The following is a 15,290-nucleotide window of genomic DNA, read 5'->3' on the forward strand; positions in this document are numbered from 1 at the left end:
AGGAACACCGACCAAACAGAAAGAAAAACAAAATAAAAGCGCGTCACCTGGTTACACTAGACAGGTCTCCAGCGAGAGGCAGCTATTTGGCCTCTTGGTTTGTAGCTGCTCAATCATCCCCGGATCTCATGCAGCTGTTTCTTGAAAGAAACCAGGCTGTCGCCTTCACCAGCACAGCTGGGAAGCGTGTTCCCGAGTCCCACAAACCCTATGGGCAAAGAAATGCCTCCTGTTCTCGTTGTCATGGAGTTTCCACCTGTGCCCTCTGGCCCAGGTTCATTCTGAAGAAACCCAACGGGTAGTCAAGGCCTCTAATGCCTCAGTATACTTTTATCAGGTCCCCTCAGAGTTTTCTCTGTTCAGGACAAAAAGGTACTAAAGCTTTCCTTTTCATCTGGACAAGTCAAATGAATGCGTGTTCCCTTCAGTTTGATGATAAAAATATGCCACGGTAATCACACTGAAACAGGCCTAACAAAACGCAGGATGACAAAAATACTTCTAGCTAAACAAGCAAAAAAAAAAACAATCTATCTCACAATGAAGAACGACTGACTGTCCTTGTTCAATTGAAACTTACAGTTTTGCTAAAAAGGTAGAGGAGCTGCTTCAGTAAACTTCCACTTCCAATTTCTGGTGTTCATATGCAGACAGAGCCACAGACTTCGACATGAAAAAAACCCATCTGTTTTCAAGAAAGATGCAGCCCAGAGTCCTAGCAGCAGGCCCTGGTGTTTTGCATCAAGAATGTTTCCAAGCTTGTTATTGTTCAGGAAACATCGTGGTGAGTCAGCAGTTCAGACTGAAGCTCAAGAAGAGCCTGTTTCTGTGCTCCCCAAGCTCAGTGACTCAGCCGAACTTCTTGGTAGCTACATGGTAGGAAATTGAAGATTTTGTATTTGGTATTGGTACCTTGTTTGTTGTTTGTTTCCTAAACAATGCTTCTGTGGTCTTTCCGAGAAAATGGACTTGGTTCTCTCTTTTCTTTGTGAAGGTCTGCTTTCAAACACCCACTAAAAGGGATTTTAATCAAGCCTGTAGAGACACCAGAGGAAACGCCGTCTGGTTGGACACCCTTGCGGTATCCGAATTTGCAAGCTGGGGTTTGCTTTTGCTGGAGGGCCCTGGCTTCATAGCTACAAACCCGAGGGCAAGCGTATGCGTCAGGCCCTGCACAGCACGCCCTCCAGGAAGTCACAGCTGCTCACTGGTTCCAGGTTCCAGAGAAGCGACAGGCTCACTCAGAGCCAAGAGCGACACAGTGGAAAGAACATATTCCTGTGCACGTATTTTGCATATCAGGAGATTCACCCACGCACACACTTAACTAGCTGAACTGTTATAATAGTTAATCATTCCTAATTCTCATATAGTGTTTTTCTGGACACTCCACTTAAAGTGCTTTTCCGGTCATGGGGACTCCCCTCCACCACCACCGGTGTGCAGCCCCACCTGGATGATGCACCAGTACACTCAGTGGGGAGGAGAGCAGAGTGATGAAGCCAGTTCAGAGAGGGGGGTTATTAGGAGGCCATAACTGGTAAAGGCCAGGGGGAAATTTGGCCAGGACACTGGGGTAACACCCCCACTCTTTTCAAGAAACTCCCTGGGATTGTTATTGACCACAAAGAGTCAGGACCTCGGTTTTACATCTCATCTGAAGGACTGTGCCTTTTTCCAGTATGGTGTCCCCATCCCTAAAAGTGATTTTAAAATCACTATCCTTCGCTCGCTCACTTGCACCATCTTTAACCTCAACCCAGGGCGTGCCAAGCCCTCAGAAGTGTACGAGACACCTCGCAACCAGGGAGACACTTGGCTGGTGTAAAAAAAAAAAGTAATTATGCAGACAGCCAGACTTTGTTTTCCTGGATACTTAAATTAAAGGGTGGGGTTGTGTTCTGGCTTTGCTTTGTCTCTTGTGCTGCCAACCCCAGCATCTTCAACAGGAACCGACAAGCTTTAATGTGTGCAGTCAGCAAATGAGCCCCGGACCTGTAGAGACAGACCCCAGACTGCTCTCTCCCCACAGGCCGGGTCAGGGTCCGCCACCAGCCGGCCCCCCAGCCCACTTCCTCAAGACCGGGAAAACCAAAACGCCCTGTTTACTCCCACCACTCCGGGATGGAGACTGGAGATGTTCGGATTCTGCAGGCTGGGACGAAACGATTTCATCCAAACCTCTGCTTTTCAGTCGGAGGCAGCGCTTCCTTATCTGTAGGTGGGAGGCGAGTGAAGTCAAAAAGGCCCTGTGATTTCTGAATACCAGTTCCCCTCAAGCTTCGAGATCTTGGTTGGTCGGGCCGCGTCTCCTGCGGCCGTGGTGCCCTGTCTCTGAGACAGAGCCGCCCAACGTGTGGCCTGAAGACGTGACGGACGACCCTGGCTGCACCCCCCTGCGAGACTGGTCCTCTTCTGCGCCCGGGAGCGAGGGAGGAGTAGGGGAGAAAGTCTTGCGAAAAGCCAGGGGGCCACACTGCCCGTCCGGCAGATAGCCTGGAGCTGAAATGCCCACAGCAGGAGACTCCCGCTGAGCCAGACAGAGCGCCTCCGAGACAGGCTCCGGGCCCACCAGCAACCCCCTGACAACTGCGCTATCATCGGGCCCGCAGAAACAACAGAAAGAGAGAGACCACAGCAACGTTAACCCACCTCTTTCCTTCTCCCTAACCGAACAGATGCAGGTGCCCCTCTGCTTGCCGGGGTTATCTGCTCGTCTCTGTGTGCTTCTCATCTCAGCAACTTCCAGAATTCATCTCCGTCATTCGTCATTAAATGTCATTAAAACCCCGTGCTGTACAGTATTTGCCACCTGTCCGGCTCTGCCTGCCCTCACTGGGAAAGGCTTTTACGTTTCTTTAATTCATCCCTCTTGAGTTTTTTTTTTTCCCTTGAAGGACACTATTAGTGGTGAAGGGGCCACACGGCGCAGGAATTTCATTTTAACACCGCGGGAGGAACTCGTGTGGGCAAAACATGATTGTGAGGCCAGATTCAAACCCCTGAGACTGGAAAAGCGCTCCCCCCACCCCCGCCAAACTACAAACTACGACTAAATTACAGGAAGAAAAATCACTTATTTCACACTGCAGAGTAAGCTTTAAACCGTATGTACACACACGGGCATCTGAAGCGTTTCCCCACACAGACCCTGCGTATTAAGCGAGGACAGGGCGCCTCAGTCCTTACTGCTCAACACCAAAAAAAAGTTCAAAACGCATAAATGTGATCAACGCCTGCTCGTTCAACTCGGCCGAGATACACAGCGCCGGCTGCCGTGTCGGGTTCTGTAGGGTAAACTCTAAATTAACTCGGTTCTTACTTATGGTTTCTCTAAAGATCACCTGAGGGCTGTGCTGCAACTTCTGTTCTCTGCCCAAGACATGAACTCGCTTCAACTGGCGCACAGTTTTACGCGAGACTCACTCTAGATCACCGATTACCGGTCCAGGCAAAGAAAAAGTGAATTGCGCTGTATTTTACAAAACTACTCAGCGAAGCCGCAAATATTTGAGCGAATTAAAAAAAACGCAGAATGGGTTTCGATAATCGGGGTGTTAAATTTCTTTATAGACACTTATCATAACGCAGTTGAAGCGAATCGCTGTGTTGATCTCTCGTTTTTGTAATCATAGACACCAGGTCATGTTTTCGGTTAGGGCTGCGTAAATCACAGCTCAGGCGACTGCTTATAAACTTGTCTCTCTCTTTTTCCTTCTTTTGCACTGACACCAACGCCATGCCAGCACAGTCAAGTACAGCATCTGACAAAGTGCAGCAGAAAAGAAAGCGCACGCCAAATGTGAAAAAAATGAGTTTTCGAATCGCGAACGTCGTGCAAAACATTTACTTTGCACCGGTATCGATGCCGGACTTCGGTGGCCCAGCTTTAAATGAAGCACCAGCATTCAAAGTTTGTATTCTGCAGCTGGACATGACAGAAATACTCCGTGTAGGTTATCAACACCATCCACAGATTATGTACTGTACTCGCAATTGTCAGTTAAAGCCAGCAACTCAAAATCTGCCTTTCGCTGCCTTGTTTATTTACAACTTCTTGCGCAAAACCAGCTCTTAGCCGGGGTCCACAGCTCCATATGCTGAGCAGTGTGGTGCGACAGTGCGTCTCCGACACCGATACAATGTTCCGTCCGAAACACTTGATTCTGCGCCGTGGAAATAAAATAAAACAATGTAAAGTACCGCACGCAAACCGCACACGATCTCAAAGCCGGTCACAATTTCGCCTCTGCCGAGAACAGCCAACACATTGTCAACATGCAGAGCCTTTCAAAAGTGTTTTTCAAACTTATTTAAGTTTAATTTTAAATATATATATATAACCTCCCCCCTCCTCCACGATCACTTACTTTAAAAAGTACCTCTGACCATTGGAGGTGAACGCCATCTCCCAGCCCGGGGGCAGTGGTAATTCATCGGCGACATCGAAAGACTGCTGCCGCAGATGAGCGTGGTGCTCCGGGCTGGGGGTCGCGCTGGCGCCGGTCTCCAGGCGGAACGAGGCCGGGGAGGAGTAGGACCGGGCGTGCTGTACTGTCAGCCGGGGCGCCTGGCTCCCGGAGTCGGTACTGGACTGCCGGGAATGCGACCCCGAGTCCGGCTCCTTGAAGAAAGACTCGGGCAGGACCTTCTTCCGCCAGGAGCTGGGCTTCGGGTTCATGACCGAGTTGAACAGCGCTTCGAGATCCGTGTCCAGGTCCTGCGCGACGTGGATCACTTGCTGTCCCGGCAAGGGTTGTAGAGGATTGTTGCTCATTTTCTTCGAGGGCAGGAGGTTAATACGAGAAGAAAAGATTTCCAATCCCGCAAACCCGACTGAAGCGATTCCCCAGCCTTCACAGGCTTTGAAGTTGAGCGGTGTTTTGCTCAAAGTTTTTTTTTTTTTAACTGTACACACAGTCCATCTAGTCTTTTCTTCAGATCATTTATGCGAGCAAGTAATACCTATGTTATTGACGTAAATGCGTTTCTGAAACGCATCGACTTCTCTTCCCCCGTCTTGGGAAAAAGTTATTTTTTTAAAGTAAAAAAAGTTCAGCCTCTCCCCCCCCCCCCCCGCCACTTTCACACGGATGAGTACATTCTAGTTGCAGTGACACCAAAGTTTGTAAACTCCACTTTCCTGCGCTGCCCGTGGTCGCGTTAGCTCATGAATTATTCACAAGCGCGGAGGCTCAGCTGGCTCCGAAAAAAAAAGTTCAGTGCGCGTTTCATGACAGGAGCGAAACTTGCTCAAAAAAAAAACACGCAGCTGTGACCGTGCTTTAGCCTCTCCCCTCCACCTACACCAAGCAGGTTGGGGGGGGGGCGAATAGGAAAACTGAAACCACAGTTTAAGTTGGGAACACGACTTTTTTTTAAGGCTCTCTCGATAAATCACAGCTGTCAACTCCGGGCGCACAGGACGACACGGTTGAGGATTGCGTGTGAGCGTGCACGCAAAAAAAGAAAACACATTAGATGAGTCGCGCTAAAGAAATGCTTCAGAACGTGAACTTCTTTGGGTCCTAAAATCATTTTCTCCTCTTGGATGAAGTGTTTTCGGATTTTACCTTCATTTTCTCTCCCCTGTGCGTTTCGGAATCGCCTCCTAATCTGACCATATATAGGCAGAGGAGTTAGAAACCGCGCCCACGTTTGTTAAGACTCCGCAAGCTTGTCTCACAATAGCGACTGCGTGTTTCAAGACCGGGGTGTTGATGGGGCTGTAAACTGCAGCTTGAAAATGCCTGTGACGACAGAATGCGACGGTATCCATTGAGTGGAATAGTTTTAGTTTTGTTTTTGTTTTTATCTGTATTGTCTTAGAACCGCCTCATGGATAGTTACTTTCCCCGGTCGTTAGATAACACGTGTGGACAAAGCCATCCACTAGACCACGAGTAATGCCCAGATGCCGTAGACGTTATTTAATGACGCGCAAAGCAGGTCGTGGATTTATTATTATTTTGAAAGGCCAAATGAGTATTTTTCAAAAGGAAAAGTGGGCTGTCGAGGCTTTTTCAAATAACACCGCTAGCAGGGGGGGAACTCGGATCAATAAGTACAAAGCTGAAGTTTGGTAACGCAATGAAAACTGACATTGAACTCATGGAACGTCTTGATAGTTTGTCCTTCATGTCTCGTCTTTTTGGGAAACAGTAATATAATTTTAGTGCAACTTGGCACTGTTATTTTTTTTTTGTGTGTGGTTGTTTTGACGCGCTGTAGCTGATCTCTGTATAACAGCGCGTCAAGAATGAAGAGTGTTATTCTGTATGACGTCGAGGGGCTCTGTGGTCTAACAGTATACATGCGGAAACGCCGTTGAAGACGAAACTCCAGTGACGGTCCAGACAGCGTTGGTCAGTCTCTGGGTGGTCAGCTACCGTTCCAAGCTTGAGCTGGTTAAAGGTTATACTGGGAGTGACACAGCACGAGTCAGGGCCCCGCTGAATCAAAGTGCTGCCCTTCAGACCACACGAATGCACTTCCACGGGTGTTCTGACTGTAGATGAACCTGCTGAAGACGAAGGGGAAGGAGTGATTGTGTGCTGAGCACCACAGCTGGGCCCTGAAGGCAAATCACACCTCGTCACACCGACGCCTGCACACTTCAGTAGTGCTTTCTGGCTCTCAGAATCTTCCATCTTTATTCATATTTCTGTTTTCTTTTGTAGGGGTCGAGTTAACACGATTTCACACTGTGCAAACGTGCAGTTATGGGATGTCTGGTTGTGTTGGTGAACGTGTTGACAGAAAGTTCGGCAGGTTTATGGAGTCACGGATTGGAAATAACATCAGAATCAAGTTCAGCCCTAGGGAGGCACGCCTAACGCTGCTCATTTTCCACGACATGAATGATTTCGAACATTTCAACGGGTTGAAGCGTTGAAAGGGCGAATCGACTCCCTCGGGCGCCGCTTTTCACGCGCTAGGCTGTCTCCAGTCTCGCGCGGAGTGCAATCCCGTTCCGTGCGCGAATCTCGACCGGCAATTAAGGACCCAGAAAAGGAGAGAAGCCGAAATGACAGGATCAGCGACTTCCTGAAACACGCCGTCCATTACCGCTGACCTTAAACTAAACTCGATCGCAATGCGCTTGAAAGCTACGGGCTTTCGTCAAATTTCAACAACTGGAAAAAAAAAGTTTGTCTTTATAGAACTAAAATGTATGTATACATTGTATTCAATTATTTATAATGGTCTGACACTCTGGTAGATGTCAGAAGAGCTGGAATTCCGAACGCATAGTGAAACAGCACAGAAAATAACCGATGAGATTTAATCTAAGAAGGTAACGATATGAGCCACCCCTTAACAGTCAGCATTTATGCATACTGGAATACAAATCCACGACAAATGTAGCCCCTGAACTGAAGAGAGAGGGAGGCAGAAACAGACAGCAGGTGTGTTCTCTCCTTCACTGGTTGGTACTGGTGCCCGTTGGTCAGTCGGGCTCCTCAGTGGAATCAGTTTCATTCCTTCCTTTCATCTTCTTCCACAGTTAAATTGTGTTTCATCTCACTTAACCCCCTCTTCCCCACAGCAGACACCAGCCAACCACACGCACCCACACAGAGCTGCACCTGCTTGCTGGAGACCACCTGTGTTAAAGCACAGATGCCTCCGGAAGGACCTCAGCTGAACACGTTCATTTAACCCCTTCAAAAAGAGCACCTGTCACCCCAAACCCCCTGTGAGAAGGAGCTCCAGAAAGACTCCAAGTCTGTGCGCTGTTCTTGAAGACTAGCAGTGACAACTGCGCCGGAGCAGAAGATCTGGTTTCCTTTCCACCTGGGAAATTCTCTCTTTCCTTCCGAATGGGAGCTACAGTCTTACCACCAAATTGTAGCAGTTGTGCCTCTCTGTCCTCAAGGTCTCTTCCTTAACCAGTTTTTTTTTAGCTTATTCATGGATACTGACTCACTGGCAATATTCAGGAAATCATGCGAGTGGCTCCCGGCCCATTAAAACGTCCTGTGGCTGGAAGGTTGCTGGTTCGTATACCGCGGACGGCAGAGGAATCCTACTCCGTTGGGCCCCTGAGCAAGGCCCTTCACCCCAACTGCTCTGGGGTGCTGTATAAATGGCTGACCCTGCGCTCTGACCCCCAGCTTCTCTCCCTGTCTGTGTGTCTGTGTCTCATGGAGAGCAAGCTGGAGAATGCGAAAAGACGAATTCCTGATACAAGAAATTGTATAGGGCTAATAAAGCAACATTATCACCATTACATTATCACGATGTCGACGGACTCAGACGGGCCCGAGCAGCACGTGCAATTTCTCCCAGGGTCTCGCTCAGGCCTTCTGAGCTGCTGCCAAAAAGCAAACAAGACCCGCCCGGATCCCTTCTTTCCTGGATTTCCCAACTTCTGGATCCGCAGCAGCTCCCAGGGCAGGCCAGGTGGTTCCAGAGCCCCGCTGACGCACGCAGGGAGCCGTGCCAAGACGTTAACGGTCGTCAGGTTCCTGTGCAGCGCAGGAACCACCTGTGGAATGGAAAGACTTCCACTCTCGCACAGAACCGTGGAGCGGCCCCAGAGCCCGCTGCGAGGGCAGGCCGGTCTTCTCCTTGTTTTCCACAGCTCCCCGCAGACCAGGCCTCTGAATCCCGGCGGTACACACTGCTCCAGACGGGCTCACGCCCGGGTTTCTCTGCCTTCACAGCTCAGGGCCCGAAGCCATGCCGTGCTTTAAATATTTATAATGCATTTCCCCCCCAATTACAAAAAAAAATAAGGCAGAGTAATGAAGCATTTTGCCCAGTTCAGGGAGGAGGCATCTTAATTACATCATGAACATCCCAACATGACACAAAAAAACAAACACATTTACTCCGCTTCTTAAAGCGCTGATGACGACAGCACAGGCTGACATATTTTGTCATTTTCCTCACGCATCCCAAACAACAATGGCACCTGCTACAGGTGCCCTCTATCTGCTGACCCTGTGCAATAAGGCTTGCATGATACGGTCCACAACACTTTCCGCCTCAAGTGCGGCTGATACGGGGTAACTGAATCCATCGTGTGTCTTCGATGCTAGTGAACATGTACAAACTACGCCCTCTGCTGGTCACTTCAAACACTATACATTATCCTTTATAGGTTTTAAAATCGCATACAATAATAAAAACGATGGTTTTTAAGAGCTATCTGAAACATACTACTCAAAATAAAACACTTCATGATGCAAAAATATTTTAAAAAGGGTTTAGTGCAGTAATCTTCAAGAAATATTATATGTAAAAACTGTAACATAATCCAGAGTATAGAAAACAATACATTCAGGTTCTCCAATTTCTTATCATGTGGTATGTTTCTTAAATTACAAGCTTTTAAACACTTGCAAATCCAGTAAGGACCAGAAAAGACCATTCATTTCCTCCAGGAAAGGGAACAGGGCAGTGTGTAGCTTCACACCTTGAGAAAGCAGACCAGTTCAATCTGACAAGTTTTCTCTTTTTATAAAAACACACCAGGACATCTGAGCTGTTCAGTTTGTTTTTTAACCCAAATCCAGTCCCAACAGCAACATGAAGACACTGACTCCACTTTGTAGGATACTGTCACTGCTATCTAAGGCAAACATGCAGTTGATAGACTTGAGACATTTGGCGTTTTGTTTTTATTTCATTCCCAGTGGAGAGAATGTAAAAAAGTCATCTGAAACAAAATTAAGACACATTATAATTTATATCCACCGAAGAAGAGATCTTGCTTCAACTATAAAAGTAATCATTTAAAATCCCCTGCGTTATAGGTTTAGTCTATGACCTGATACAGCGAATCCTTGAGTTATGGATGCAATTAGGCTAAATTTAGTGTCTATAGAAATCGGCAAGAGCAATCTCACTGGCTGAGCGACATTCTCAATCTTTAACACCTGCTGCACAGAAGGCTCGTTTATCATCACTGCAGCAAACAGAATACTGACAGTGTACTTCTCCATACGCTTTCCTCAAGTTATCCCAAGCTTGGTCCCACTTTGGAACTGCCGCGTGGAAGGCCCGAATTATCAAGGACTTCTCGGCTGCTCATTTCCAGCTTGCCCGATAGAGGAATGTGCGAGATGCGCAGCGCCTGTATTAAAGATGAGCCGGGACCAGCCAGGACAGTAATCTGCTCGTTATTTTACAGGACCCAACGTCATCTTTAGGTCATCGTGGTGCTCCCCCTGTAGGCAGCCGAGCTGAAGGCTGGCACGCGGGGTTTTATTTAAAATAAACTCTTAAGGCTTTTATTTCCCCATTTTATCAAATATAATGCAAAAAAAACAAAGACAGGAAGAGGGAAACGGCGGCGGGGCCCTATTTGATGTTGCGCGCGATCCGGCGGCAGTGGCTGGTCTTCATCTCCGCCAGGGCCTGCTCCAGCTCCCGGATCAGGTGCAGCAGGGTGGGGGGGTCGGTCTGCAGCACCCTGCCCCTCCGCTCCCCGCCGTGCTGCAGGTGCAGCTGGAGGGTCACCGCCGGCTTCACCTGCTGCCTGAGAGCTCTGCTGGCCAGCTGCAGAGGGAGGAGGAGGAGGGGGGCACAATGAGACGCACGCAGGCGCGGGGCAGGGACCACACAGGAGCAACCCCCCCCATCTGTCCATTTCACAGGGTGTCACAGATCTCTGCCCCTTATTGCCTAGCTCAGGTCAACAAAGGCAAATTCCACATTTAGGCAATTCTGTTTCCCCACTTTAAAAATAAACGAATTACGGAACCACCGCTGGAGAAGGCTCCCCAGCCGAAACGTTGCGTTTTCTCTCTTCTCTTTTCAGCAGGGAATAAACCCATTACTTGTTCCTTTCATTAGGTAATTAGGCCTTCAGTTCACAGGCGCTCATTAATTCTGCCTCACTGTCACTGTCACAGAGTTTACAGGCGACAATGCTCTCTAATCCCAGAGCCCGTTAACCTGGTATTCCAGCTTCACAGAGCAGACCGGAGTGGATTTTTGTGTGGTTTTGTGTGGTTGCTGCTTTATCTCCACCAGCAGTGCAGCTGATGGTCTTTTTCACGCCCCCCCGCTGCTCCTCCTGCGCCTCGCCTTCCAGCCGCTGGTGTGCGAACGCGTCACGTTCAGCACCGCCCCGGCCCGCTGGGCCCGCGCAGGCTGGAGGAGAGCCGCGCCCCCCACCGACCGCAGGCCTGCACGAGCCCTGGCGTCCGCACGGGGGGGCGCTGTGTCGCCGAGAGCCAAGAGAGCCCCGGGCAGCTCACCCCACCCCATCCTCGGAGGTGCTCGGATAACCAGGCAGCATCACCTGGGGGGTCCCGGTCACAGTGGGCTAGTGACACGAACCCAGACTCGAACCCGCGGTGCGACAGCTTGGGCTGTGCCCAGGTAGGCACCTTTACTTGGACAGCCCCTCAGGAGGCCCCAGAATATAGCGCTCTCTTTTACCCATCCCCTTCAACGGTTCAGCTGTGTGTTCGCTACGGTTCTCCACTGAGGCCACAGCCTCCACCAACCTCAAGGGTTTCCAGAGCTCTGCTCTGGGCTGTGATCCCATTTCACACCAAGAGCCAGCGGCGGGACTGAAACGACCAGTATGAGACCTCGAAGGCGGTAATGCACAACTTGGAGGGATCAGCAGCCAAGGCAATTATAATGTTTGTTGCTGATGGGTTTTTTTTGCACAGTGCTTGTGCTGACTTTTATTTCAGTTTTATGTCATTTAACTTAGTTGTTGTTGCTGCTGCTGCTGTTGTTGTTGTTGTTCTGTGTCCGGTGTTTCCTAGAAGTCTTTGTATTGGAGCATACACACAAATAAGCATTTTACCGCACTCGTGCACATGACAAATAAACTGCACTGATTTACAAACTGAGTCTGCCCAACCTGGAGGTCGAGGTGCGACCAGATATAATACATCACAAAGAAAAAAAACAAGCAAGGGGAATTATGGAGAGAACGAGAAAGCCGGCGAACCTGAACGTCCAGCCTCCACTCCAGGTTGTGGTAATGAGGGACAGCTGGCGCCAGCTCACACAGGATATTCCTGATCTCCTTCCTGTTGTCCAGGTACAGCTGGAGCAGGAGCTTGTTCAGCTCCTCTGGGAAGCCCAGCACCAACACCGAGTCCTGGAAATCCACCTCGGAGATCTGTAACAAAACCATTCTGAGGTCGGGAGAGGTTCTTCCAGCAGTGTGAAGGTGATGGTAGTTTTTTTTTCTAAATAAAACACACCACACTTGTTTTAAAGCAGAGAACCTCCCCTGGTACAGAAGGATTATATCTGATAATGCCGTAGTACAGAACTTGACAAGACTTGATTTTATTTAACTGGCTTTATTTTCAGTCAATTTCATTGGGCTCCGTGGTTTGATAAATAAAATAATGCCCCATAAAAGCATGTGGGTGCACTACAGTTTCAGAAATGTCACAGACTACTTTTTACTCTTCAGCATCCAAATCGGCTTCTTTTTCCAGAAGCATTTCCTAGATTGTCATGTACGTTTTATTGGGGCTTCATCCATTTCCTGATACCACATTTGGGAAATAAAGTCACAAATGCGCAGCAGGACTGAGACCTCTGCATGATCTCTATTTTGTAATTCTCTATCATGAACGTGTGGTACAAGACAGATTCACCTACCATGAGCTTGGAGCTCTCCGTGAGGAGGTACATCAGACCCTCCACCCCATGCTGGACAGTGTCCACAGGAACACTTAACTTTCCTGCAGGCAAAACCCACCACAAGCATTCGTGAAGCTCAGCTCAAAGCAACCGTGTTAATAATTACTGCAGAATTCACTGCACATTGCTAGTAGTATTTGAGGCAAGTTAACACTGTTTTTAATAGAGCTTTGTAAAATATGTTATACAATAATGGCTACTTACTCGCTGCTCCTTCATAGATCTTAGGGTTCGATCCTTTCTTTAAAAACTCCACAGCTATCCGCCCAAATTCTCCAACAACTGAAAACAATAACAATTGGGCAAATTCTGCAGATGATCCAATTGTTCATTGGAGACAATAACAGATACTAAACATAGGAATTGCATGATTCAATATCATATTTCAACCTGTCGTTTTTGTTTGTTCACGCTGCTCTAAGGTACAATATTTAATATTTAACACAGACCGTAAATCCGCAAGCAGTGCAACTGAGAAACATGCAACACAACTTCAGTAAGCAGTTACATCTCAACGTTTTATAAAGCTGTCATACGTTTTTACACAAGACGCACCATATCAAAAATATTTTAAGAAGCATTTCTAGTGATAAACTGCACAATTAAACGCAGTAAAAGACCCGAATTATGTCCAATATTCAATTACAGTGAAGTTACCTGCCGAATCCACTTCCGGCAGGAAACCCAGATGCTCTTTGTGCTCATCTGTCAGAACTAAAAGCATCTTGCTTGGATAACTGCAAACTCCCAATTTCGACAAATCACCATAGAGTAACCCCAAGAATCTTATTCACCCATCACAGTCCACTGTTTTATATCACATGACTGCGCTGGCTAGTTTGTCGCTAATTTAACATTCCGACCGAAACAAGTAACTCGGCACTTTAGTTCCGAGCGGACGAGCAGGCACCGATTTCCCGTCTCAGGCGCGCCTCCCCGTGGAATTGGAGTGCAACAACAAAGAAGAGTCTTCCAGCCCCCCCGCGCCCCAACCACAGACATAACAATACATTGCAAAACCTTCAGCATCCTTTCCATGAGCCTTCTGTTTTAAAAGTAGCCCCCAAAAATCCAACACACTCATGCTCAAGGAAATACGCTATACCGTGTAATCTGTACCATCAAAATAAACATCTGTGCATGTGTGTGTGTTTTTAAAAGGATACTTATGTTGGATATTGATTAAGTGACTTTAATTTAATCATTCACGGCTGCGATGCCTCCCTTGTAATTCCTCTTTGACTGGTCAGTTTGACAGAGATTACTCACCAGCACGGCGCGCGCTTGTGACTGATGCCCACCCGTCTGTGCAGCGCTACCCTGGTCCGGTCCTGGGCGCTCACTCCCTGCCCCCCCTGTGGGCTCATCCTGTCCACCACAGCCCAGCAGGGCAGCACGCGTCTTCATGCTGTTCACGGAGCGACAGCTGTCTCCCGACTGGGGGTGTGTGGCAATCTTCTTGAAGACGCCCAAACCCCAGGCTTGACCCCCCCCCCGCCCCCTGAACACTTTTGGGATGAGCTGGGATGACCTGTGGCATCTCGGAGGCCAGTGAACAGGTGTGTGCTTGCCCAGGTAGTGCAAGAGGAACAGGACAGAAGCTCACAAGAGTCACAGAGGGGCAGCTGGCATGGCGTCAGGTGTGTCCAGACGCACTGCTGGGCTGTACCTTTTCCATTTGACCCCCTTTGGTGATAAAGGCTTTTCAGATGAACCCACCATTTTGTCTCTTCATCAACATGTCAGTATACCTGCTGTGAAAAACAGTGACACAATGCCAACAGAGATAAAATTCTGTATATATTTGTTGCAAGATGATATGTATTTTTTGATGTTCAGCATGTTCTTAATCGTCCAAAGAAAATTAAGCCTGTCATTTTATACACCTCTCTTAACCAACAGAATATTGGCATAAGGACCCGTGAGAACGTTCACAGCACCAGACAGGATGACGGACCCTGTCTATTCCTCACAGGCCTTTATGATGAGAAACAGTCTATCAGCAGGTACTTGGAAAGCCTGCATACTAGACATAGTTAGCCTGTGTTTTTGCCCAGCTGTGATAGCCTTGCATACCAAGGCATTCCTTCACCCTGTAGCTGAGAGACCTGGGTTAGATTATCATGCAGATACAGCAGCAGTCCGGCGCCGTGGGGAGAGCCTTGATATTGCAAAAGAGATTTAACTTCCGCAATGCTGAGGAATTAAAAGGACCAGCATTCTGGACCAGGGAGATAAAAGAACAAAAGAAATATTCTTGTATCCAAAATATGGCCCACCACCTCTGCTTTGAGGGAGAAATCTGACTTCGGAACAGGATTTGACACAATAATTTGATCATTCCTTGGGAAATTTGTCAATCTGAGCTAATAATGAGCTGATTTAAGTCTTTACGAGCCCAGTTGGATTTAAAATCTATGACACACCTCTCTTTCCAGCACCAGGAAACTGCAGACTAAGAGGTGGTCATACCTACATCTATCCCATAGTCATCCAAACGGTTGCAGTTGAACAGTTCCAGCCTGGACTGAGTGCTGAGCCTGAACATGCTGACTGGGAAGCCAGATTGCTGCCAGATCAAGGTCTTCAGGCTGGACACGGTCATAGTCAGGAGAAAGACGTTTCCCATGATGAGGAAGGTTTCCTTGGTGACGGTG

At 48.2% G+C, this 15,290-nt stretch overlaps 2 protein-coding genes across 3 annotated transcripts in view; both read right to left on the bottom strand.

Moving 5' to 3' along the window:
* The window catches only part of wwtr1 (WW domain containing transcription regulator 1), a 47,247-nt gene extending 41,650 nt beyond the window's left edge, over window positions 1–5,597 (bottom strand). Inside the window, exon 1 of one of the 2 annotated variants that reach the window (XM_015360860.2) lies at window positions 4,371–5,597. In XM_015360860.2, coding sequence (XP_015216346.1) covers window positions 4,371–4,777 — 407 coding nt within the window. In that variant the 5' untranslated portion in view covers window positions 4,778–5,597. The remainder of the gene's footprint in view (window positions 1–4,370) is intronic. The other variant, XM_006637417.3, reaches the window with a different exon arrangement.
* Window positions 5,598–9,610: 4,013 nt separating this feature from the next.
* commd2 (COMM domain containing 2) lies at window positions 9,611–13,497 on the bottom strand. Its single transcript, XM_069197582.1, has 5 exons — window positions 13,291–13,497; window positions 12,838–12,915; window positions 12,592–12,674; window positions 11,924–12,097; window positions 9,611–10,509 (listed from the first exon to the last, which is right to left on the bottom strand). The coding sequence occupies exons 1-5, from the start codon at window positions 13,355–13,357 to the stop codon at window positions 10,312–10,314; spliced, it is 600 nt and encodes a 199-aa protein (XP_069053683.1). The 5' UTR covers window positions 13,358–13,497; the 3' UTR covers window positions 9,611–10,311.
* Window positions 13,498–15,290: the final 1,793 nt, after the last annotated feature.

Source organism: Lepisosteus oculatus, chromosome 13, assembly GCF_040954835.1.
Source record: "Lepisosteus oculatus isolate fLepOcu1 chromosome 13, fLepOcu1.hap2, whole genome shotgun sequence".
In the NCBI taxonomy this organism is placed as follows: Eukaryota; Metazoa; Chordata; class Actinopteri; order Semionotiformes; family Lepisosteidae; genus Lepisosteus; species Lepisosteus oculatus.